The sequence below is a fragment of the Dermacentor silvarum genome, chromosome 8, assembly GCF_013339745.2.
Source record: "Dermacentor silvarum isolate Dsil-2018 chromosome 8, BIME_Dsil_1.4, whole genome shotgun sequence".
Taxonomy (NCBI): Eukaryota; Metazoa; Arthropoda; class Arachnida; order Ixodida; family Ixodidae; genus Dermacentor; species Dermacentor silvarum.
In genome coordinates, this window is record NC_051161.1 from 158,795,136 (window position 1) to 158,822,521 (window position 27,386).

The 27,386-nt window shown below is 47.8% G+C and overlaps 1 protein-coding gene across 1 annotated transcript in view; it reads left to right on the forward strand.

Moving 5' to 3' along the window:
• The window catches only part of LOC125947748 (uncharacterized), a 116,222-nt gene that overhangs the window by 62,881 nt on the left and 25,955 nt on the right, over window positions 1–27,386 (forward strand). The window contains exons 3-4 of the mRNA XM_049673022.1: window positions 6,898–7,497; window positions 26,027–26,192. Coding sequence (XP_049528979.1) covers window positions 6,898–7,497; window positions 26,027–26,192 — 766 coding nt within the window. The remainder of the gene's footprint in view (window positions 1–6,897; window positions 7,498–26,026; window positions 26,193–27,386) is intronic.

Consider the following 27,386-nt stretch of genomic DNA (forward strand, 5'->3'; position numbering starts at 1 on the left):
CCAAATGTCCGTCTTCCGCTGGTAGCTGCGCTGGGCGACGGGCGGGCGTGCTGGCGGCAGCGGCGGTGGACGACGGAACTGCGGCGTTACGGGGCCCTGGCGCGAGCGCGGAGGGGGGCCTTGACGACGGGCGACGGCGGCGTAGGTCATCGCTTGCGGCTGTAGTTGAGGCGATGCCGGAACTTCTGGCACTTCCAGAGATCGCTGAACCTCTTCTTTAACTATGTCGGCGATTGAAGTCACCTGAGGCTGCGACCTTGGGAATAATTTCTGCAGTTCTTCCCGTACAACAGCTCTGATCGTCTCGTGCAGGTCGTCGGCGCCTAGAGCTTGAGCTTCGGCGTAGTTTGTCAGCGCACGGCGGTTGTATTGTCTGGCTCGCATTTCAAGCGTCTTCTCGATCGTTGTCGCCTCCGAAACAAATTCTGCCACAGTCTTGGGCGGGTTGCGCATCAATCCAGTGAATAGATGCTCTTTGACGCCCCGCATCAAGAACCTAACTTTCTTTTCTTCAGACATGTCGGGGTCGGCGTGGCGGAAGAGGCGAGTCATCTCCTCCGTGAAGATCGCGATGCTCTCGTTCGGCAATTGAACTCTGGTTTCCAGGAGAACTTCAGCCCTTTCTTTTCGTACGACACTCGTGAAGGTCCTCACGAAGTTCTCGCGAAATAGGTCCCAAGTCACCAGGGTGGTCTCCCTGTTCTCAAACCATGTCCGAGCAGCGTCATCCAACGAAAAATAGACATGGCGCAGCTTGTCATCGTCGCTCCATTTGTTGAATGTCGCGGTCCTCTCGTACGTCTCCAGCCATGTTTCAGGGTCTTCAGCTGATGATCCACGGAAGGTCGGTGGCTCCCGAGGTTGCTGCAGCAGGATGGGGGACGCTGGGGCTGCCATTGAGGTCGTTGACTTGGCCTTGATCGCTGTGGTCTTCTCGGGAAGAAGTCCGTATTCTGGCAAAAGACCTTGCTGCCTACGGCTAGCTCGCTGGTCCTTGGCGATGTTGGTCTCGTCCTCCGGTTTCGGGCTTGGGCCGCGGCTTTGCGGGGGTGTCCGCTGCATGGACACAAAAGCACCTCCACCAGATGTCACGTAGTAGTGACGCTGAAGAAAACAGTCGTAAAACTGTGTACAACGAAACTGGTTGTTTATTGGGCGAACCTGTGCCCACAAAAACAAGGTACACTCAAAGCACAACGATAATGGCGAACACAGTCGGCGATCGTCGAAAATCTGATCAGCGGCGAAACGCGTCGGCTTTTATACCTGAGTCATCGAAGGTTCTAGATTAATCCCTGATGCCCGCGTGTCTTCCAGAAAGTTCTAGACAATTCGCGTCAGTCATGCAATCAGATAACAGAAGCGTCGGTGAAAACAGGCAATGGAAAGAAGCATCGATAACGTTCTAGAAACTTCCGATACAGGCGCGTCCTGCGCCGAGCGATAACGTTTAACATTTGTTAGCCGGTGGAAAGCGGCCACCGGTGAAAGATAAACATCTATACGTGTCAGTATGAGGAGTAAAAGGTAGAATGGTGTCAAGGAAGCTGCGGGGTGATCGAACATAAAGAAGATAGAAAGGGCTGTAGCCTGTAGTTTCATGCTTTGCGGTGTTGTAGGCGTATGTCATAAAAGGCAAGATGTCATCCCAATTTTTGTGCCTGGAATCCACGTACATCGAAAGCCTGTTGGTCAAAGTTCTGTTAGTGCGCTCGACGAGACCATTTGTCTGTGGGTGATACGGGGTCGCGTGGCGAAACTGGCAAGCACAGAGACGCAACAGCTCTTCGACTACGTCGGCCACGAACTGCCGACCGCGATCGCTCACAATAACACGAGGTGGTCCATGACGGAGTATAACAGAGGACAGGAGGAAGCTCGAAACATCAAGAGCCTTGGCCGTTGGCATCGCTGCGGTTTCAGCATAACGCGTCAGATGGTCGACGCAGACTATAATCCAGCGGTTGTCGTTTGTTGAGCGCGGGAATGGGCCGAGAAGATCCACTCCAACCATTTCGAAAGGAGATGATGGTGGCGCTACAGGGTGAAGGAGTCCGACCGGAGCAGTATTAGGGCGCTTGAATTGCTGGCACTTGTTACAACTGGCCACATACTTTGCTATATCTCGTCGCATACTGGTCCAGTAGAATCGGCCCTGAATGCGGTGGCATGTCCTGGTGAAACCCAGGTGCCCTGCGGTCGAGTCGTCGTGCATAGCACGGAGCACGTGGGTTCTCAATTTTTTAGGGACCACTAAGAGGAGACGGGCACCATCAGCCGCATAATTCTTCCTGTAGAGCAGGCCATCTTGGATGACAAAGCCATTGTGACCTGTTGGCTGAGCAGCTGAGGCGAAGAGGGCATCCAGGCTGCGGTCGTCACGCTGCTCTTGCCGGAAGGTGGCCAGGTCGGGGAAAAGAATGTCGTCGATGGCGGCCAGAAACTCATCGAAATTGTCGGCGTCACATTCACTTGTTTGTAGAGGGAGCCTCGAAAGACAATCGGCGTCCGCATGATGTCGGCCACTCTTATAACAGACTGCAAAGTCAAATTCCTGTAAACGTAGGGCCCATCGAGCAAGGCGGCTAGACGGGTCGCGGAGACCAACCAACCAACATAGTGAATGTTGGTCAGTAACGACCGTGAAGCGGTGCCCGTAGAGATATGGCCGGAACTTCTGGACTGCAAAGACGACGGCGAGACACTCTTGCTCAGTGACGGTATAATTTTGTTCGGCCTTGCTCAACGAACAATGGCATGCTCGGCAATGGCATGCTCGGCGTCACCAAAGCGCTGCACGAGGACGGCGCCGAGGCCGATTCCACTCGCGTCGGTGTGCAATTCTGTTGTGGCAGAGGGGTCAAAATGACGAAGTATGGGTCCGGAAGAGAGCAGGAACTTCAGTTGACGAAACGAGGAATCGCAATCTGCTGTCCAGATGAAAGGGTTATCCTTGCGCAGCAATGAAGTCAGGGGGTAGGCAGTATCGGCAAAGTTGGGCACAAAACGTCGAAAGTACGAGCAAAGACCCAAGAAGCTCCTCAGTTTGCGCTTTGACTGCGGTTGTTTAAAGCCGCTAACTGCAGCGACCTTCTGTGGGTCTGGTCGCACCCCGTGCTTGTCCACTAGATGTCCAAGTACTAGCGCCTCTCGTTGGCCAAAGTGACATTTCTTTGAATTGAGTGTAAGTGCAGCTTGTTCAAGGCACGTCAAAGCAATGTCCAGTCGATCGTTGTGCTCTGCAAAAGTGCGGCAAAAAATGACGACGTCATCAAGATAACACAAACAAATCTCCCATTTCAGGCCGCGCAGTACCGAGTCCATAAATCTTTCAAATGTTGCAGGTGCGTTGCACAAACCAAACGGCATAACGTTGAATTCAAACAAGCCGTCTGGGGTCACAAAAGCGGTTTTCTCTTTGTCAGCTGAATGCATGGGTATCTGCCAGTAGCCTGATCGGAGGTCCACAGATGAAACGTAGGACGCGGAATGAAGGCAATCGACAACGTCATCGATGCGGGGAAGCGGATACACATCCTTTTTCGTCACAGAATTGAGACGCCGGTAGTCGACACAAAACCTCCAGGACCCATCTTTCTTTTTCACGATGATGACCGGCGCAGCCCATGGGCTAGAGGATTCTTGGATGATGCCCTTGGCTAGCATGTCGTCGACCTGTTCAGCGATGATCTTGCGCTCTGACGCCGACACGCGGTAAGGCTTCTGCCTTATGGGATGCGCTGAACCCGTGTCGATCCGGTGGCGAGCCCGCGTAGCTGGAACGCGTACTTTGGTAGCGTTGTGCTCGAAATCAAATAATGACGCATGTTTGCTAAGGACGCTGACCAAGGCTTGACGCTTCTCTAAAGACAGTGACTTGTTTATCATTTTTTAGAAAAGGCAACGAGTCTTCTGGGACAACGGGACCAGCCCCGTGCTCTCGGGATTCGTGTGACGTGTCATCAGTTAAAGCGCCTATGTGTAGGCTGGTATCCACTTCAAAAGAGGCAAGTCGCATACCCTTGGGTAGCACAACTGACTGGGAGGCTAAATTTCACACCCACAATGTAGTTGTTCCGCAGGCCACAGAGAGGACGCATTGAGGTACGAGCACACTTTTCTTCACAACCATCGAAGGCACAGGCTCAACAATTGCATCAAATGTATCGGCGTCGACACCGCAAGCAGCAACTCGAACTCTGGATAAGGAACGTGCCAGTAAGACAGCATCTTCAATGACGGCGAGAGTGCATGAACAGGCAGCAGGTTGGTCGGCAAGAGGAGAGAGGAAAAGCTCGCCAGTACCGCAGTCAACAGTGGCACCGCACTGTTGTAGGAAATCGAGGCCAAGAATTACGTTGTGAGTGGATTGAGCAAGAACTGCAAATTCGGCTTGATACACGTGATCAGAGAAATAAACGTTCGCTGTGCACACTCCAATAGGTCGGAGCAACTCTCAACTCACAGCACGAAATGCATTAGCGTTATCCCAGAGAAACATCACTTTACGGCCTAGTTGGGTTTTGAAATCCAGGCTGATAACGGAGACACTCGCTCCTGTGTCCACTAAGGCCAACGTAGCAACATTGTCCACTAGAACACGAATCTTGTTATGACACATGGTGACGGACGGAGGCATAGGGGCGTGTAGCTGAAGATGACTGGCGACCTCACCTCCATTGGTCGCGCCGCTAGTTTCCCGGCGGCGGTGACGTCAGACGTCGTCGCGGAGATGGAGACCTGCGCTGGCGTGAAGGCGGAGGCGTCAAGCTCCGCACAGAAGCTGGTGAGTCGCTGCGGTAATTCGCCTGGTGGTTTGTCCTGCCATCGGAGTCAGAAGGCCAGCGTGTCCCGTCACCGTGGCGATTGCTGCGTCGATAAAAAGTGCGTGGTCGCTCATACGACGGTGGTGACGTGCGACGGCGATGTGGACAAAATCTGGCGACATGTCCGCGAATACCGCATTGGAAGCAGATGGGACGCTCACGGGAGGCACTGAAATTGTCATTCGCTGGATAACTGGCACGGCCATCCCACTCGTGAGGAACTGCAGGTGCTCTGGGTGAGTAACCGCCGTGGAACTGATAACTTGGATGCGCAGTTCATAGTAGGATTTGACGCTCTTGAACGAGGAGCGAAGTTGTAGGCATCTGTGGAGACGGCGGTGATGGACGTCTCACCAAAGTCGCAGTGAGCAAAGGGCTCTCGAACCCGCGCAGTCGAGAGGGAAGCCGCCTCACGTCGGTCAAGCTCCTCGCGCACCACTTGCCGAATAACAGACGCAAGGTCGGATGAAGCTGGGACCACGTCAACACTGGCCACGTTAGTTACGTTCGCCAGGCGGCCGAACTTCGGTGTGATACGCCGAGCTCTCAAGGCTTCAAACGTGCGGCAGTGCCGAATGACGTCACTGACGGAGTCGATACTGTCTTTTCCGATGAGGAACTGGTACACGTCCTCGGCAATCCTTTTTAGAAGATGACCAACTTTGTCCTCTTCTGTCATCTGAGGGTCCAGGGCCTTGCACAATTTCAGCACTTCCTCTATGTACGTCGTGCATGTTTCGCCGGGAACTTGGGCTCGCTGCATTAGGGTTTGTTCTGCACGCTTCTTTTTAGCTGCCGGTTCTCCGAAGCACTTCTTGATTTCATCTACGAACCGTTCCCACGTCGTCATGCTTTCTTCGTGGTTTTCAAACCACACTGATGCGGTTCCCTCGAGGAAGAAGGCAACGTTGTTAAGCTGGGCGGTGGCATTCCAGCCATTGAACCTACTTGCGCGTTGGTAAAAGCTGAGCCATCCGTCCACGTCTTCCCCGGCTTTTCCGGCGAAGGTTCGTGGTTCGATGTAGGGCTGCCATTGGGAGCTGGAAGAAGGCGGCGGGTTGTCACCGTCGGAAGCCATCTCTGGTGGCAGACCGGCAATTCGGCGACTTCGGCGAAGCTCCACGGATTGCAGCTCCTGCGGGCGCTTCGTCGTCGTTGCTCGGGGACGCCGTTGTTCTACCCAGCACCTCCACCAAAAACTGTTACGATGGGGCGTGTTTATTAACAGATGAATTGATGAAAAGGGGCCGCGCCGACACCGAGCCGCTAGCAAGACAACTGCACTTCGTTCTCCTCTTCTTCAGTGCTTTTCGTAGCTTTAGCGTAACAATATATTCGCGTGCCTCCACACTCAATCTTGATTTTTTGTTTAGTTTTATAATGGCGCACAGTAAAGTTTCTGGCATTGCGCAGGCGTAAACAGTCATGAAAGTTCAATTCGCACGCTTAATGGGGTAAAGCCAGCACAACAAGCTGGCCAAGTACATATATAATTAGTTTTTAGTGTTGTGTGAATATTTCATCATTGACGTTTTCCCGTGGGCATAAATTTCGTGATAATATCGTAACGCAAAAATGACGTAAGTTAAGGGCACACGAAAATAAATTGCATTAAACTACGTGGGCAACATATATACTCCGAAACACCGACCAATGCAGCAGCAGCAGCGCCGAACCCGAGTATGCTAGTGAACAAAGCTTCGTTTTAAAATGCCTATTGTTCCAGAATATACGGTGATGGGATGCAAGAGACTATGAATTATTTGCTGCTTTCACGCGTGCATGGTCTCAAACACCTAAATGTTATAAGAAATGAAGTTTACCTTAATGGCGAAACTTTTTAATATTACCCAATGGGGCGACATGCATGCATGCATAAAACGAATGATAACTTGACAAAACATATTTTCCCCTTCGTTAGGCAGGTGATTAGCAGACGGGGCCAGCGTTCATGTTTATGGCAGTCGATGGAACACAATATTTAAAGAACATGTGCGTCTCTAATTTACATGTGATCTTCAATTAGTTGCTTATATTACATGTGTGATATTGTGATATTGTCCTAATTCAGGTGCGCAGGGCATACTCTCGAAATACAAGGAGTGTACAAGGCATGGATGATTCAGCCGTCATGTCGTATGGTATGGAGAAACAACTAAAGCAAACAACGTCAGACCTTGATCCAGAATCGTTTACATGGTTGAAGCAATTTTCCTACAGCGAGAACCTGGCAGCCTTAAATCATGTGCAATTCCGAAGGCCCGCAAGCGATGACTACCAATACCTCGATGTCGGTTGCGGACCAGGTAACTTCCTCGCAGAGAAGCTGCTACCGCGTCTGCGGCCCTTTGCTCGTGTCATCTCCACGGATATATCCGAAGACATGATTGTATATGCCCAAAACCACCACATGGAGCCAAAAGTTTGTTTCGAGGTCTTGGACATAGAGAACGGAGATGTTCAATTCATCGTCGACAAGTACGGGCTCTTCGACCGCGTCTTCTCTTTCCTGACTTTTCACTACATTTGGGACTTGCACAAAGCTTACCGCAACATCAGTCGACTGCTCAAGGATGGCGGAGAGTGCCTCATTGTCTACTTTACGAGGACTGGCATCACAGATGTCTGGCACCGAATATACCAAAAGGAAGAGTGGCGATCCCACATGCCGGTAAGTGATTTTCTCAACTCCGAGAAAACAATCGCGTCTGCTTAGAATGGTAACATTCCTCCACCTATATTGTGTCCGTGAAAGTAGTGTTTTGCGAATTTCAGATAGGTATTGTACCACAACAGAGCTTGTTCTGAAAGAAATAAACCAGTTAATATAAATATCGCTGCCGGTAAATTGATTATGCATACCAATGGCGCGAACATTGGAACTGTGCCTACTGTCAGGAAAGGTAAAGATAAAACACGTTTTGTAGAAACCCGCGAAAGACCACGCAGGAAGAGCGGTTGATGAGAAAACATGGCGTTTTAATAGAACAACTGGGACGATGACGATGATGATAGCAGGTGAGCGAGGAAGAAGTTTCTACACACTCCCCGTCGCCACATGAAGGGTTACTTTCGCGTTGTTGGTAAAGAGATAGTCCGGTTACAACACATGAAAACGATCGCGATGTTCCAGCAGGCCGGATAATGTGAAGGAAACCTTGCACAGGAGTCGTTATTCACTGGCTCGTCTAAATTCGCCTTGTGACCGGTGTGCACCAGGATCTGTGCCCTGTCCTTGTTGCCTTACCGAATGCAGAGTTGTACTTTGTTTCGTTGTGTCACTTCTGGTGTGCACACGTAGGGGTGTTACATGACCTCGTTCAACGTTGAACATCTGTAGCTGGCGTTTAGTATTCTGTGGTCGTTGCTTGATGTTCTTTGAAGCAGTACTAAACGTCGTCAAAGCACTCGGCGAAACGGACACGTAATTTTGTCTTTGCACAGCTTTGATTTTGCGCGGATGATGTCCGGATGCTGATGCATCGTTGTCCTTGCTTTAATAGATATCTGTGGGAGCAGCAGTCTTAATTGTCGGACGTTGCCTGTTTGTGCCACGTAGGATTCTTTGAGAGTTAAGCCGTTAGTTATGACAGCGGGAGGCAGGGCAGTGGTCAGACGTTCTTGTAAGTTGATTGCGCAGTGACGATGGGCCTCCTGTTGGCAGCACCTGTACTGGCTGGACTTCATTTCGCTTCGGTTCACGCGTGCGCTTTCGTGGTCATCAATACAATGAGCATGCCTTCCCTTGCCTGGACAGGGACCGGGAATTTTTGGTTAAAATGAGGCCTTCGTGGACTCCTGGACTGTTCATCAGATAACTTGTCAAACCGGGTGTTGCTGTTTGAACCGTTCGCATTCTCTGCTCACTGTACAAACGTCTTTCGGTATCGGGTGTGGCTACAGCAGCTACGACTTGTTCATCATTGTGCTTTCGAAACGTCTCTAATGTCCAAGATGATATCCGTTGATAGCTAGCTGTCTTCGATTCCATCATACACGTCTTTAACCATGGTACTGCCGGTTTTAGACACGACAATATTGTCTTCAGTAGGTACTTCCACGTCATTGAAAATTTGTCTTTATGCCGTTCTTTCTTTTACCTTCTTCAATGTAGCTATGGCTTATAGTTTTGCTCTTACAATCTTTTACCGGTTGTATACAGGGTGTTTCAGTGAACACTTTCAAAATTTATTTAAGGTTGCCTGTGGCAGATAGCCCAATTCTACTTAATGAGCTGGTCTACTCGAAGAGGCGGACATCACTTGCACAAAAAATTGAAATGCATAATCGACTAGTTAACAAAAATTCACTAATGAAGTTTTTAAATAATTACCTGATGGCCCACATTGCAATTTACAAATTGTAGCCATGGAGTTCGCGAGGCTTATCCACTTAAAATTAATTCTCAGGGTGACACTAGTTTCGAGATATTAATTTACGTAACTTTGCTGAGAAATACATTGGCGTTACAGTTAATTTTTAGCTTCCATGCATGAAGTGACGTTTTCTTAAGAACCTAACTGGAACGCCAATGCATTTCTCCGCAAAGTTCTGGAATTAATATCTCGAAAATGGTGTCATCCTGAGAATTCGTTCCAAGTGGATCCGCCTTGCGAACTCCACGGCTACAATTTGTAAATTGCAATATGGGCCATCAGGCAATTAGTTAAAACTTAATTAGTGAATTTCTGTTAATTATTTGATTATGCATTTCAATTTTTGTGCAAGTAATGTCCGCCTCTTCGAGTAGACCAGCTCATCAACTAGAATTGTGCTATCTGCCACAGGCAACCTTTAAGAATTTTTGAAAGTGTTCGCTGAAACACCCTGTATATCGCAACGCTTCAAGGCACAAGAGTAATAAGATGGTTATACCCCTTTCAGAGATCTCTGACACGCCTTGACTGTTTACACTCTGTCTCACCTCAATAGCAAGGCTGAGTTTACACTCCACCGTAATCCATCTATTCTACCTGAATAGTATATCATTCATACGTGTCATCGTCATAAATCAACACTTCGATCTTTTCAACTAGAAAACTAAGCATCTCCTGAAGCATGTCGAGCCGGCTGCTCATGACATGAAGTTGAGTCGTTGTGGCCTCACTGAGCACCGTGTCGATATCGTCGAAAATCACGGTTACCGTCATTCTGATCAGTGCCCTATTGATGGTCAGTTTGGCCTCCTTGTAGCAGGTGACTATCGGTGGGTGGATGGGGGCCGTCGGTAGCGTTGATTCCACTCTTCCCGGCGAATTCATGCGTGACCTCGTCGTAAGTCGGTTCTGGGGGCTGGTCGGTCGTTAATTAATACAGCTCCCGGGTTTCACGGGCTAATTTTGTAGAAACCCGCGAAGGACCATACAGGAAGAGTGATCGATGAGTAAACATGGAGTTTTAATGAAAAAAAGTGACCATGACGATGATGATAGCAGGTGAGCTAGGAAGAAGTTTCTACACACCTTTAGTGAAAAGTCCCTGCTGGGTTCGAAAGGGGAACGGAGGGGCCGGGAGGCTAGTCCCGTAAAGCTCCCTTTTCCGTCAGACGTAGGCCAGGCCTTCAACCGTAGCGGCGTCCTCCGCGAGCCGGACAGCCGGGGGCTGGTCTTCTGGGCATTCGCTGAGCAGTATAGCCTCCCACTGCTCAGTAGCTTTTATTTTAGCATTGTGGTTTGTGCTCTGTCTGATATTGTTTGGAGCTGATGGGCATGCCCATATAATCTGATGGAGGTCTGCACGTGGTGTATTGCATGTCTTACAGTGTGATCAGTATGCTTCTGGGTGTATTCGGTGCATCATTACTGGTGTAAGGAAGGCTCTTGTTTGCAGAACCCTCCATGCAATTGCTTGATCTTTGTTTAATGATTTGTCGGTGGGAGGGCATTTGTAGCGGGCATTTCGATAGTATTCGAGGATTTCTCCGTAATCATGAGTCATTCGATCTTCCATTAGTTCGTATTGGGAAACTGTTCTTTCTTGATCTGGTTCTGGTTCTACGGGGTGTAGATCTGTTTGGGTCTCTTTGGAGATTACTTGTCCGGAGAGGGGATCGGCGACGCAAGTGACTCTCCCGGTTGATACTTGCTCGGGCACCGTCGTGCGCAGCGTTGTTCCCAATTACCCCTGCATGGCCTCGCGTCCACATCTGTCGAAAAGTTCTGCAGGTAGGATGTGTTTCACTGAGAATTTGGTATGCTGGAGGTGATTAGGTCCCTTGGTGTAATTAATTAAGGCTGCTTCGGAATCGGTGACAATGCATGATACAGTCGTTCAAGCGTGTGCTAAAGCTACTTGCGGCCTCTTCACTTTCTTTTGGTTGCTTGGTACGTATGGAGCTGGTTGTGATATCCATTTTTGTACCCACAACAACTGCCAGGTTCATGGCTGGTTGTGACGGATACATTGCAGCATCAACATAGGCAAATGTTCAGCGTCTTTGAGCACTGTGGGCACTTTCATTTGCTTGCGTGATGTCTGCCCTGGATATGGCTTTGTTATTCGATTCATTTACGAGTTAATGAGGACGTTATGCGTCAACAACACTAAATACTGATGATCTACTTAGTTCCTCCGCTCATGTGTGCTTTGATTGCTTCACTTGTCCATTGGTATTTAAAGACCTGCAGTGAAGCAGCGCTTATTAGTGTAAGCGCAGAGAAGACATCAGGCTTTTTTAGCCTGCTCTAAACAAGAGTAGGCAAGGACTTTTTGCAATGGACCGCGTTGGACTACGGTCACCGTGGCCGATATTCGAATCCACGAAGTCGGGAGCGTAATAGCCAGTGAGGCACCGTGTTAACCATGTGATTTACAGATGGGGACCGAGCATATTACACGTGTACTTGTTGATATTTTTCAGGTGACCACTTTCGACCAGCTAACAAATGTTAAACATTAATGACCGGCGCAGGACACATCTGCGTCTATCTGGACATTCTCGATTACCGTAGTCGATTCAATTTGTAGTCTGTGTTGTTACCAAACCTTTTGTAATCAGATTACATGCGTGATGCGAATAGCGTTATACATTCTAGAACTTGTACATTCTAGAACAGTGTCCGTTATCGAGTCGGACCGACCATTTCCTTCATATATTGCTGTCCGACGCTCTGGATGCCTGATTAAGTGCACGAATTTATCGGTTCGAGAAGTTTACGAGAACACATTGCTCGTGTATTTTTATTTATGTATAAGACTGTATATTGAGCTATGTAGATCACGTTCCTTGTTCAGCGATTTCTAGGTTTTAACTACAACAACTCTGCTGGTGCACATTCCATTTTTTCCCCGCAGGGGCGTCTGCGTCAGCAGGCGTTTGGTGTGTTGCGACACCACGGACCCGAGCACACGAGGGTTGGACCCTCCCACGTTTAACCGTGCGTGGCTTAGCCGTGTCCGGGGAAAAGGGGATCCTGGGGGTAGAGCCGATGCTGACTGCTTGGACCTTTATGGCCGCTCGGCGGACGCAACACACCCCTTTGGCCTCGGCTTCACGTAGACGGCACTCCCGGACTGACCCATCCGGGAGAAATCGGTAGTTGCCTTTTCTATCCTCCTCTCCAACCTTCGTCTTTCTCTCTTACTTTTAATCTTTCCTGTCTTCTCCTCCCTTCTATATTCCTTCCGATCTACTTGGCAGCGAGAGTTAACCCTGTGTGAGTAGCCTGCCTAGGTTATTTCATATTCGCTTATAGTGGTGACGTACAGCTGGCGTCTGCAGGGCCTATGTTTACAGGCACTGCAGCGTCCCCTAGTAGGACTCCATGGTGGGTGGCTGGCGTTTCTGCCGAAACATGAATATTTTATGGCTAATTCTTTTCCAGCGCTTTCTGATTACCCCAAAAAAAGGGGGCGCACCGAAGAAGTTTTTAAATCTTTTGGCCGACAAGTTGAAAACTTTCCACGCTACCACGTGGTACACAGTGAGAAAACTGAAAAGACCGTGAGAGTGATCTCACCCTTTATCGTTGCAAAGATTCTGACAGAGACTATAGGAACTCCGCGATAAAAAACAACACGATAAACTACAGAATCTAGTGTCGTTTGGAGACTTTCCTGTGACTGTGACCCCGCACCACGCTATGAACACCACCCGCGGTGTTATTTCTGATGACGACCTGTTGGAGCTCACCGAAGATGAACTTTTGGAAGGATTCAAAGAGCAAAATGTTTTGACTGTAAAACGAATCAAGATGAGGCGCGATGGCAAGGAGCTAAAGACAAAACATATAATCCTTACTTTTGGTTCTAGTGTTTTACCCGAGACCATTGAAGCCGGATACATTAAATTACGTGTCAGGCCATACGTGCCAAACTCTCTTCGATGCTTCAAATGCCAAAGATTCGGCCACAGTTCGCAGAACTGCCGAGGCCGTCAGACTTGTGCGAAATGCAGTGCAACTGAGCATCTCTCTGAATCATGCGAATATCTCTCCACTTTGTGAACTGTGATGGGGAGCACGCCGCATACTCGCGGTCGTGCCCATCCTGGAAAAAGAAAAGGAAATAGTGACAATTAAGGTAAAAGAAAACATAACTTTCAAGGAGGCACGCAGGCGGGTATTGCACCTGCCGAAAACCAGCTTTGCCGAAGTGGCGCGTCAGGGGGCAGCGCCACAGCGGCTTCCGGCGGCTGTCCGGCTCACACACAGTGAGCTGCCAGCGACGTCATCCGCCCCCTCGGCGGCTGCAGCTAGCGCTGCTCCGCCACCCCAGCAGAAGGGGCCATCAACCTCTGGGCTAGTGGCCTCCAAGGCCTTGTCTCTCGAGACGAGGCCTTCACCGCGAACAAACCGCTCTCAAGAGCGGGTGTCCAGCGCTCTGCAAGAGCCGATGAACACATCTTCCAGCCAGACGGCGCAGCCAGCGCCAAAGGAGCGGCGAGAATCTCTCGACCGCTCCAAAAAAAAAAAAAAAAGCCCGCATCACAGGGCCCGACAAGGGCTCTGTAAGTTAAGTTAGTGTTTTCACACGAGACACACAGCACAAACATTGTCTGCAAACATGAACACACAGATACTACAGTGGAACGTCAGAGGATTACTTCGTAACCTCGACGACATCACAGAACTCATACATAAATATAATCCGAAGGTGCTGTGTGTCCAAGAAACACACTTAAAGCCTACACAGTCCAACTTTCTGAAGCAATATGCCATTTTCCGTAAAGATCGTGACAACGCCTCTGCCTCGTCCGGAGGTGTAGCCATCGTTGTAAGTAAGTCTGTTGCTTGCCAACAGTTTGCCCTACACACGCCTCTCGAGGCTGTATCTGTGCGAGCAATTTTATTCAACAAGCTTATAACCATTTGCTCCATTTACATACCACCCAACCATCACCTCAGTAAAACGGAATTTTACAGCCTCATCGACCAGCTCCCAGAGCCATACATTATCACTGGTGATTTTAATGCTCATCACACTCTTTGGGGAGACTCGCGATCCGACGCGAGAGGCCGATTCATTGAGAACTTCCTTGTTAACTCCGGTGCGTGCCTCTTCAATAAGAATGAACCAACATATTACAATATCCATCATAGTTCTTATTCATCAATAGACCTGTCGATTGGCTCTGCCTCACTTTTCTCTGATTTAGAATGGCATGTAATTAAAAACCCATACGGAAGGGATCATTTTCCAGTAACCCTAAACTTAGTAACCGAACATGACTCCCTTCCGCATGTCCCACGCTGGAAACTAGCCTCAGCTGACTGGGAATGCTTTAGGGAATCCACGTACTTATCACGAGATTTTATAAATAATTTTAGTATAGATCACGCCGTATCATATTTTGCTGCTTTTATCATTGACGCCGCTGAGAAGTTCATTCCTCAAACGAGTACTTCATTCAAAAGACGGGTCCCCTGGTGTAATGACGACTGCAGACAGGCACGAAGGCGGCAAAATAAAGCTTGGGGGAAACTACGTGAATGTCCTACGACTGGAAATTTAATAGAGTTTAAACATGTTAAATCCCAGGGAATAAGGACGCGAAGACAGGCTAAGAGGGCAAGCTGGGAGAGGTTTCTCTCTGGTATAAACTCATACACTCTAGAGGCAAAAGTCTGGCACGGGCTAAAGAGGTTAAAGGGAAAAGAAATCCATCCTTTGCCGCTAGTGAACGACGAAGCGAACAGCTTGGTAGACCAAGCTGACGCTCTTGGCGAACACTTCGAGTGCATATCTAGTTCAAATCATTATTCCGAGGCCTTCCTAAAGCACAAACAAATCGCAGAACGCAAGGCAGACCATCGCCGTAAATCCCATCGCCTCGTAAATGCAGACAGAACGAACCCTATAACACGCCTTTTAACATCGCCGAGTTGAGAGCCTCCTTGAATACATGTCAGAGCTCTCCACCTGGACCTGACAGGATCATGTACGATATTATTAAACACATCCACAGCGATACTCAAATAACGCTACTCGCACTCTTTAATGCTATATGGGCTGCCGGGTACCTACCTATTGCATGGAAAGAATCCCTTGTCGTCCCAATTTTGAAACAAGGTAAAGACCCCACATTAGTAACAAGTTACCGCCCAATAGCCCTCACAAGTTGTATTTGCAAACTTTTTGAAAAAATGATAAACCGTCGCCTATTACACTTCCTTGAGTCAAACAAAATTCTTGATCCATATCAATACGGCTTCAGAGAAGGACGGTCTACAACCGACCATCTCGTGCGCATCGAAGCAAACATTCGTGATGCCTTCATACATAAACAATATTCCTTATCCGTGTTTCTAGATATGGAAAAGGCGTATGATACAACCTGGCGTTATGGAATCTTGCGCGATCTGTCGGCAATTGGCATTCGCGGCAATATGTTAAACATTATTGAAAGCTACCTACACAACCGCACATTTCGGGTTAAAATAGGCAATGCACTGTCGCGTCCATTTGTACAGGAAACTGGTGTACCCCAGGGAGGCGTGCTCAGTTGCACGCTCTTTATCGTCAAAATGAACACGCTTCGTGCTTCGTTGCCACCAGCTATTTTTTATTCCATCTACGTGGACGATATACAAATAGGCTTCAAGTCCTGTAACCTTGCAGTGTGCGAGAGACAGGTACAGCAGGGGTTTAACAAAGTGTCTAAGTGGGCAGACGAAAACGGGTTCAAAGTAAACCCCCACAAAAGCTCTTGTGTTCTTTTCACCAGGAAGAAAGGTCTCGTTGCAGATCCCACCATCGAAATGTATGGACAACAAATACCTATGAACAAAGAACACAAGTTTTTAGGCATCATACTTGACTCTAAGCTTACTTTCATCCACCACATAAAACACCTCAAGACGAAATGCCTAAAAACAATGAACTTACTGAAAATTTTATCTCGCACATCCTGGGGCAGTGACAGGAAGTGTTTAATGAATCTTCACAAGAGCCTCATTAGGTCACGATTGGATTATGGTGCCGTGGTATATCACTCTGCTGCCCCGAGCGCACTAAAAATGTTAGATCCTGTCCACCATCTAGGTATCCGCCTGGCCACTGGCGCATTCAGAACAAGCCCCGTTGAAAGCTTATAGGTAGAATCCAATGAGTGGTCACTCCATCTCCAGAGAACATACATCAGCTTCATCTATTTTCTCAAAGTGCACTCCAATCGAGAACATCCTTGTTCTGTAACCGTAAATGATTTGAAGTGTGCAACGCTTTTCTATAATCGACCCTCTATGAGGCGGCCTTTCTCACTGCGTGTAAGAGAACTTAGCGAGGAGTTGGATGTCCCAATTGTAGAACATCGCCTAATGCCTCCTGCCAAGCTGTCACTGCCCTGGGAGTGGCAGGTGATAGATTGTGATTTATCCTTTGTAGAGGTCACAAAGTACGCTCCTGAGCTCGAAATTACAATGCATTTCCGCGAACTTCAATTGAAGTACTCGTGCTCGGAGTTCTACACAGACGCATCTAAGTCCCATGCTGGCGTATCATACGCGGCTGTTGGCCCCTCTTTTTCTAAATCTGATGTATTGAACCCCCTAACAAGTATATTCACAGCAGAAGCATACGCAGTACTGTCTGCGGTGAAACATATAAAGAAATTAAAACTAGAAAAAGCAATATTATTCAGAGACTCGTTAAGTCTTGTAAAAGCGTTAACATCTTTACAAAAGCATAAAAATCCTGTTTTTATTGAGCTTTACTCACTCTTGTGTAACATTTACCAATCTCGTAGACATGTAATAATATGCTGGGTGCCTGGCCATAGAGGCATCGAGGGCAATGTGCTAGCAGACCAGTTGGCCACATCAACTACATCGCAAGCTATTAATCCTGCCGCTGCTATTTCCTCCACAGATCTGAAGCCTTTTTTGCGAAGGAAACTGCGAGGCAGCGTCTGTGGGACGCTGAAACAACTAATAAGCTCCTCTTGATTAAGCCACAGTTAGGTTTCTGGCCCTGTACAACTAAAACACGACGAACTGATGTCCTAATCTGTCGTCTCAGAATAGGACACACATATGGTACTCACAAGTTTCTATTGAATGGAAATGATCCTCCAACATGTGGTAGAGGTGGCGACAGGCTCACCGTCCTCCACGTCCTCTTGGAGTGTCGGGAAGCCGAAAGAGAAAGAAACATTTTCCTCTCGCATATCGCTATTGTGTCCCTCTGCATCCCGCTATGTTTCTCGGTAAAGAAACACTTTTTAGCACCAACGCAGTCCTTGCTTTCTTGAAAGATGTTGTGCTACATGTTGTTAGCCCAATAAGTTCGTAGTGCATCCTCTCTCTAGAGGATGTTGCTGCGATAGTTTTTTTTTAATTGCACATGCCTCCAGGCCCTTGTGTTTCAAGGGCTATGTTTAGGCACTTGTGCTTCTGGCTAATTCTTGCATCTTTAATTTTTTGTAACTCGTATCATTCTTTCGCAATGCATTGTTCATGTCCATAGTACACATAATCACTCATTGCCATAATCTTATTACTTATAGATTTTACGCACTTTACAGCGACTGATTTTAGGCCCCTTTACAGCCATGCCACATCTAATGTTCATATAATTCCCTATTCATCTACATCTAACAAGCCATTACCATCGTCTTGGCGCGAACTAATACTGTCATGGCGCTCTTTGGCCATACCTGGCCCTTGCGCCACTCAACTCCAACAATCATCATCATCATTCCATTTTTTATGCTTGTCTGCACATGCATTTTATTGGAGAGACAAAAAAAGCATCGCTGGCACAGAAAAACCATGTTTTGGAAATAATTTTTAGCGTAGAAAAACAGCTCGCAGCCGTTACCAAGCTATTTACTACGAATGTCGCAGTGGATGCTCAACAGGCCCTGGTTACGCTCCTGGTAACCATGCTCCTGGTTACGCGCGACTTCTCGTGGTAATGCGCGAAGTTGTCTGTATAATAAACATGGGTCGCTCAGGAGCGAGCCGGATCTTGTGAGCGGCTCTTTTTAAAGAGCGAGTGAGCGGTCATTCAGTAAAAATGAGCGGCGGTTCTTTTGGAGAAAGGGAGCCGGTTCTCTCGCGTTCAGAGAGCCGTGTCGATGCGTTCCGTCAGCGCCGGGTCTTTTGCTGGGTGCGACTTCCGCGCCATCTATTAGCGGTACGAGAAAGCAAGTGCCCTCCCACCCTTCCTCGCAAGAGTCGCCTTCACCCCCTCGCCTTCGGCTGAAGAACGAAAGAACCGCCGCTCACTTACTGAACCACCGCTCCCTCGCTCTTCAAAAGAGCGGCTCACAAGATCCGGCTCCCTCCTGAGCGCTCAGGAGCCAGCCGCTCTTTTCGCCTCGGCTCCCTCCCTCTTCAAAAGAACCGGCTCGCTCCTGAGCGCTCAGGAGTGGGCCGCTCTTTTGAAGACCGAGGGAGCCGTGGTTCAGTAAGTTAGCGGCGGTACTTTCGGAGTGAGGAAGCCGGTTCTCTCTCCTTGAATGAGCCGTGCCGAACCGTTCCGTCAGAGCTGGGTCTTCTGCTGGGTTTCGATGTTTTATTGCGATAGCAATTATATGAACACACCAAAGCGTATTTCTGCCGTTGACGTCGCCGTCGTTGCCGTCGTCGTCGCCGTGAGGTTTCGTATGACGTCAACGGCGATGAAATCGTCGCCGCGCTCCGGACGCTGTAGTGCGAGTGAAAGGGAGCGAGGGACGCGCGCTTTCACAGGGAGCGAACGCACGTCGGAGAACAAACGCGCGTTCTGCGCCGTGCTCTCTGAAGGGCTGCGTCTCTTTCTTCCGTTACAATCACCATATATAGAGAGCAAACGCGACTTCTTCCGTGGCGCGAAATGCCGTGGGGGGACGGGAGGAAGGGGAGGCGACGTTTAGCTGCGGCACCAAACGCGTATTCATATAAAAACGTTGCGAGGCGAGATGGTGGTAAAGGCTTCCGACGCTGATCGACGAGTGTTCCGTTCTGATCTCGTCGAAAACCTCTGAGCCGCCCCCAGAGGCAGCGGCAACAGTCACCAAGGGCCGTGCGTTCGGTGCGAACGCTGGCAAAACGCCGACGGTGTCGACAACAGTTGTGCGCGTTGCTTGTGCTGCTGCATGTCCAAGTTTATACAGCTGATAAAGCTACTATCCTTACTCCGTATAGCAATTTCCTATCGCAATTTATGCTTTCTCTCGGGTGAAACTGAATTTTTTTTATTGCGATAGCAATTATATGGACCCTCCATAGCGGATTTCTGCCGTTGACGTCGCCGTCGTCGTTGCCATCGCCGTCGTCTTCGCCGTCGCCGTGAGGTTCCGTATGACGTCAACGGCGATGAAATCGTCTCCGCGCTCCGGACGCTGTATGTGCGAGTGAAAGGGCGCGAGGGACGCGCGCTTTCACAGGGAGCGAACGCACGTCGGAGAACAAACGCGCGTTCTGCGCCATGCTCTCTGAAGGGTGCGTCTCTTTCCTCCGTTACAATCACCATATATAGAGAGCAAACGCGACTTCTTCCGTGGCGCGAAATGCCGTGGGGGGACGGGAGGCAGGGAGGGGAGGCGACGTTTAGCTGCGTCACCAAATGCGTATTTATATAAAAACGCCACGCGCGTTTGGTGCGAACGCAGGCAAAACGCCGATGGCGTCGACAACAGTTCTGCGCGTTGCTGGTGCTGCTGCATGTCCAAGATTATACAGCTCATAAAACTACTATCCTTACTCCAAATAGCTCTCTACTCATTTGCTATCGAAATTGATGCTTCGCCTTTCGAGTGAAACTGCGACATTTTGTCGATTTCAGACCGACTAATGGTGGCCGGTATGGGCCGACTCGCGCTACTGGTACTCGCTCGCAGTGTGTGGTGTACGCAGCAGTCTCCTTGGTTTTTTGTGCGTCTTATGGTGTGGCACCCGATGCCACCGAGGGGAGAATAAAGAAGTCTTAATTGGCGAAGGATGGTGCCGTTCGTTGCCTGCTGCTGTTCGAACGATGTCGCACGACTCTCACCGATCGCACATCGTGCACTGGTCCAATAACACTTCGAAGATGGTCTTCCGTGTCTTTAAAGGGCCCCTGAACCATCTCAGATATTTTTTGAACATTTCAAGTCAACGCGCATCTAGTTCAGAATGCCGTCACGATCAACGATGCCAAACGCTGCAGCGCTACGCACCGCGGGAGTGCCACAAGACAAAAAAAAAAAAAAAAGGTTTCCTTGCCGTGCGTAGAGGGGATGAGACCGGGATACATTTGTGCGGCAGATTCACCGCCACTGATCGCTCGACGGCGCCGATATCGTCGCTAGGCCTTCTCTGGTTCCCTTCAAAGCTAAAACGGACGGCGCTTTGAAATGAAATACCGACGCTCACAAGCTGCAATATTTTCTTATCGTTGTTATCGCTCTTCGCAATCCTTGTACACAAAGAAGAAAAATACGCTATTAGCGGCGCCGTCGGCTGCGATGCGAGCACCGCCGAGCCCGTCGTCTCCCGGCTGCAGCTGATGTTTTCGTTGCCGGTGGCGGAGGAGCGCAGGTTCGCGGTCGTCGATTGGGCCATTGATGATGCAGCGATTGGGGCGCCGGCCGACCTGCTACTACTTTGGACACCTCTCGCGCGGCAGACGTTCTACGGCACTGGCGGAGGGCTCGCCGTCGGTATATGTGCCGCTAGCAGGGACGTGACCGGAAGTATGCAGTATTTTGAGAAGCGCGTTGGCGATGACGTATGTCACGTGACCTTTCGAGAAGCACTCGGCGAGGAGGGGAGACCAGCCGATGAAGAGAGTAGCGAAGGAAAGAGCGAAACGAGCGAGGGCCGTTTTTCGGTCATCAAACGCGTGTAACTCCGCTTTTACAGCACCATTTCGAAAAATTATCGCGGCTACGTTTTCGTTGTAGACTCGTGAACAACTGTAACACCACAACTAAATTTCGACCTCTGGGTGGTTTAGGGGCCCTTTAACGACAAGAGGTGAACGTACAGTTTACGTCCTGGTCTTCATTTGTGCTAATTAGTGTAGTCCTTAAAATGTCGCCCATGACATCCACTTCAGTGCATTTTCTGAGCGTGTATCATTAGCACGTCAATAAAACGAGGCCTGTTGTGTTGTAATAGAACTTCATTTCTTTTTTTTCTTTTTTTGTCCTGGTGTGTGATGGCATGATCGCCAGTATCCGGCGCGCTGTAATGACGACGAAGTTACATATTTTTTTTCTGAAAACAGTACGTCGCATCCTGCCTGTCACAGTACCATAAGCGTTTTATCCCCAATATCAGAAAAGAAAGCTTCATTACAACTAAAAATTCACGCTTTTAATATATGTAAAATATTCTCTAAACATAGCGAAAATATAAGTAACCCGGTTATTAAATTATGCATATATCGTATTTTTTTTCAAAGCCGCATAACTATAGAATATGCATAACACAGGTTACACGTTTAAGTGAACCGGTGAGCCATTCAAATGAGCCGGTTCATTTCAGTGAGCTAAGCCGTTCCGAGCCGCTCACTGAAGTGAGCCGTTTTGCCCATCTCTACTCTATAATTTTAACCGCGGATCTGTTTAAGGCCGAGGTTGAACCGTGCAAAGCGTTGATCAGTAATGAAAGCAGAGCATAAGAGAGAAGGTGCAGAGAGAGAAAGAAAGGAGACAGACAGACAGAGAGAGAGAAAACAAAATGAACTTTCTTGGCGAGGCGGCATTCCAACGCGAGTCCGAAGGCGAGCGTCATAACCCCTGCGCCATATACCCTCCCTTGCAGAACGTGCATTTACGGGAACCATATGGTTGCATTGTACAGACGATTGCAACACAACTTGGTATGGGCGACAGAAAGAGAAAATGAGAGCGAGAGAGAGAGAGGTCGTGAAAGAAATAGAGAGGGAAGAAAGAGAGAGAAAGAAAAAATAACAATATAAACTTTCTTGGCGAGGCGGGGATTTCATCCCAGGTACTCACTGTCCGAAGGCGAGCGTCATACCCACTACGCTATCCACCGACGCTTGCACAGTTCCGCTGTTTCATCACATTTCACAAGCGTGGAACTGGGTTATTTTTTTTTTACTTATTTGTAGGAGCTGCAGAAAATTACACTGCTCCAAGCTTAAGTGGTAAAAAAGTAGTAAAACCATCGCAAAGCCTAATAGACCCACATCTACCGAAAACAGCCAGTCCCATTATCTACTTTGCATTTTTTTGCAATATCACTGTACACTCGCACAAAGCTAGCGCCCTGTGGGGCTTGTGCCACAACAAAAGTAGTCACCTGCCTTGCTTCCGTTTCCTTTCTTCATACTGTGCGCTGGCTACTTTCCTGACAAGAATACAGTGTCAACTTCATAACGCGCATGCCATTCGTCACCTGGAATTACCAGGTGCGCAGCGTTCAATAAAAGAAAGGCGCGCAACATAGATGACGATTATCGCTGCTGGATAAGGGAAGCCCCGAAGGCGCTAATGAGTAATTATGAATATTTCATGTTTGCTTGAGTCACAAGCACACATATATACAAGAAATATAATATTTTATGGGATAATCGTATGACCCACGATAAACAGCTAATCATCTTCGTATATATAACGTTATTTGTTATAGTACTAGGGAAGGCGTGCTAGGAAAATAAGAAGCTCGCCCAGACGGAGCAACACTCTAACAGTAAAGTTGCTTTCGCAAATGGCGTGTCGGAAGTACCAGCACAGAGTTATGCGGAAGAACTAGATATTTTGAATGTACAATTACTAAACAACGTTAGGGTTTTGTAAATGAATGCATATAATTAGTGCTACAGGTAGTTCAAACAGGGCTTGTGATTTTCATTTCCTAAATACGCTACACAATAGCAACCTTTTAAAATTAAAAGCTTAGACTTGTTTTAGCACATGATGTCTTGCTAACTTGAAGAAATAAAATAGTCCAAAAAGCGCCTCGACGCCTTTGCATCAGTATTAATCAAACAGAGTGTGTCTACCCCACAAAATCTATTATCAATGCGGACGTGAATGGAAGTGTACTATACCAATATGTATTGGCATTTTGACTGGTATCTACTTTACATGATGCCAGTATCTGTGGGATGAAAGAAGATGAACGATGAACAGATGAAGCAGCAGATACGGTGGCTAGAAGGGGGAGGTGGGAGCAACGCAGCCGTCGGAGAGCGCGATGCGTGTTGCAGTGATTCATGATGCCGAGTGGTGGCGCGCGCGTCGACAATAAGATGCCTCCGCTGTAGTTTAGCTGCTGCCGGAGCTAGCGAGTGCGCTCGGTTTGCATGCTTCTGTTCGGTTCTTTTAGCTCCACGGCTCATTTCTGTTTGCATTCATGCTGTGCAGTTGTACCTCCTTGTGGTTTCCTACAATAGTTTCACACGTTGCCATGCCGTAAGAAGCCATGGCAAGTCGCATGAAACGACAGACGCACTGTTTTGCGCCGGGCTGCAGAACAGGCTGTGTTTCTGCTAGAAAAGCAGAAGAAAAGAAAAATATCCCTTTTCTCGGTGCCTGATGACGATGAGGCACTTGAAGCGTGGCAGCGGCCCGGGCCCCGTGCATATAAGGCCTTAAACAGGACTTGGAAGATCTGCAAGCTGCACTTCGAACCCCAGTTGAATCATCTACAGGGTGTCCCAACTATCATGCAACAAGATTTAAAAATATCATAATGCCCCGTAGCAGGACAGAACCAAGGCAATGTTGTTTGCCGTCGCTTGTAGATACTACGACTATTTTTTGCATCCCGCTTAACTACATAATTAGTCTTAATTAATCAACTTCTCGAATATTACAATAAGATGAAAAGTGTCAATGTGAAAATTGTAGAACAACTTAATAAACTACCGATACAACTTGCTTTTGCTCAATACGTGCTACATAAAAGTGTTTTTCCGAGCGTGAAAGAAGCCAGCGAATACAAGAAGCCAGCGAAGTGCCTCGAGCGGCCAGTCGCGCGTCAATTTTGCGTGTATTCGCGGGCTTCTTTCACGCTTGGAAAAACACTTTTATGTAGCACGTATTGAGCTACAGAAAGCTGTATCCGTAGTTTTTCAAGTTGCTCTACAATTTTCACATTGACACTTTTCATCTAATTATAATATTTGAGAAGTTGATTAATTACTGAAGACTACGTAATTAGGCGGAATGCAAAAATAATCTGAGTATCTACAAGCGACGGCAAACAACATTTCCTTGGTTCTGTACAGCTACGGGGCATTTGCATATTTTAAAATCTTGTTGCATCATAGTTGGGACACCCTGTATAATGGATCATATAATGAAGTGCTGTATGTCGTCCTTTTGAGTATTCTTCATGTCCCCGCCATTCTAGTTCATCAGCGACTAAAATAAGTTTGTTTACTTAACTGCTATGTGGAATGATCTCTAAAGCTTCATATATTGGTAATAACCAATTTGACGAGCAGCATGCAGTGCGTCGCAGTAATATGACCTAAGGAGCTCTTCACTGCGAGCCTAGAAATCGGTGCAGCTTTTTTTACCCACACTACTAGCATAATCTTCTTCGCATTAGCTGAAATCATTCTTTTTTTCACTCCCGACGATTCGGGAAAGCACGTAGAACGCGTCCGACCGAGACGAGCGAAAAATATTTGTGCCGGCCGTGACGTGCCCGAATCTAATGCATTTTAACACTTAACCGCTCATCAGAGGATAGCTGCTATTCATTTATTGTCTCCTCTACTAACAAGGCACGATATGCATTAGCTTAAACGCTAGTTATGTAAAATATGCGACCGCTAATTGCGAACAGAAACGCCCGCTTCGAAACGCGCGGCACTAACCGCCGTGTTTCCGCGCCCGGGGAGCGATCTTGCCGTCGACTGCAGCGCCGCCGCTGCTGTCATGATTGCTTGCAACACTTCGCCGCCCCCGTTGCTCTCACCTCCCCCTTATAGACACCGTACAGCAGAGATAAATGAGCAATGTGCAGAAAAGAGTAACCTGTAAATTGAAGAAGCAAAGCCTTAATATGGAAGGAACGCCATGTATTCATTTTTTCAACAGCCTTCAAGAAGAGGAATGAAAAGTGTTAGGAACATGACCAAGCTAAATATTCTACCAAAGAAATTAGTTCATTGCCTGAAATCTTGAATAGTCATTGAAAGCATATGTGTAGCAGTCAACTAATTGTGCACGGTCCCTCAAAACGTAACAAGTACAGCAATGCAAACTCCCAATGTTTAACCACAGAAGCACGTAACTTAACACGATCATAACAACCTATACCAAATATGCACACGACATATACTCAATACAAGTCATAAAGAAACTGATATAGGTATCTACATCAGTTTTAGCAAACCGTAAAATATGCCATTTGTGCTCTTATAGTAAAGCGCGCGACTGACAATAATAATAATAATCACTGCTCCAAACTGAAATTGTCGTAAAACATTTTCAGCGGGCTATTTAAAATGCTACGCATTGTGCTAGCCTATTTCTCTTACATCACTGGTCATGATGTAAGAGCGGTTTTCAGATACAGGGTTATTACCTAATAACAGCAAACATGGTTGCTGACTGTTATGCGGTTCTTGTTTGTTAGGACAATAAACATTACACAACGGACCGAAATCTTGAATATTTTCAGTGAATACTGGCTGGACAGATTGTGACGTGAAGCTTTAAAATCTGCCTACGTATGTACCCTATATAGCCAGAAACAGCACGAAAAACCTAATGAATTGCATTGAAGGAGTGCGAGCTTTCGACAAGCACGTATAACAGAGCCTTCTGCAATCGCGATCACCGTACTGTCTTACTCCCGTGGAAACAGGACCTGAGCTCGATGTTCGCGGAGCGCTACTGCTTCGACGAACCGGTGGACGAAGAGAAGCTTGCTGCCCTGGAGAAAAGCGCCGTCACGGCGGCAGGCCTGGAATTGGTCACGTGCCGGACTTACTCCAGCACGTGGACGTTCCCCACCGCTGACATCTGCCTCGGTGAGCGCGAGATTGGTGAATGTAGAAATCTCATTAGCCCATTACACGCAGGCTTCCTGCCATTCAAAATATTTCCAGCACTTCTAAAGTTGACATACTCAGCCGAATAAATTGTTCGAAGCAAGTAACTTTCTTTAAACCCCACAAAATCGACAAATCTGGCACACTTCCTTGAATGAAAGTAAATTGAAACAAATCAATTATTAGTGGGGTAATCGTAACCCTATATAGGGTCGTGCTAGGACTTAGCAGGGAAAGATGGCCGAGCAACAAAGTTTGAATGTGGGTGTTTGACATGAACAAAGAACAATTGGCAGCCAAAAATCTAAAGCTCAACAAAATGCAACCACGAACGCGGAGCTGCCAACTGGTTCTATTAAATAAAAGATGGAAGAAGCTTGAAGTGCGCGCTCTAAAGTAATGGTAATGACCCGACAAGCACATAAACCTTTTGTGTAGCCGCGGTGGTTTACGTCGCATTTTTGCCTTGTGGCAGTGAATATGAAAGGGGGTGGTGCGTTAGCGCAATCATCAGCGAGCATGCCCAATTATGGAATTGAGAGCCGTCGCACTTGGTGACGGAATGAAGTTCTTGTTGGTAAGAGTCTCTTCTTAAGTATGAAGCTATTGGATCTTTTAGCACCTTGCCCTATATCCTAGTTTTGTATTTAAATGCAAACTTCGAAATTGTCTTCATTTAGAAATTGCCGTAGTGCCTTAGCGATATTATCACGCTTGAGCGAACGCCTGTAACTATCTGTCTGATACCTTCGTAACTCGGACAGCTCTCATAATCCAACTCATGCAACAGCGCGAAAAAAAAATAAGGAAGGGACGACGATAGAGACAGACTGAAAAGAGCGCTGACTTCCAACTGTTTATCTACTGACATACGATGCGCCAGCAGGAAAGGAAAAAAGCAAAAAATACGTCGTCCCTTCGTAAATTTTTCGGTCTGTTACATAAGTTCCAATAAACCAACTAGTCCAGCAAGCAACCATTCTCATAATCCCATCCGGAGTTATTTTTAATCAGAAGCCACAACTACAGTCTTGAATGCGAATGCTGGAGGAGCACAGTTCACGGAGCTTCAGCGGTTGAACTCTACGTACCGAATTTACTAATGCTGTCGTATTTACAAATGTCACACAAGCAAGCTGAGGATTGGGTGAAGCATTTCACATCCAAACAATC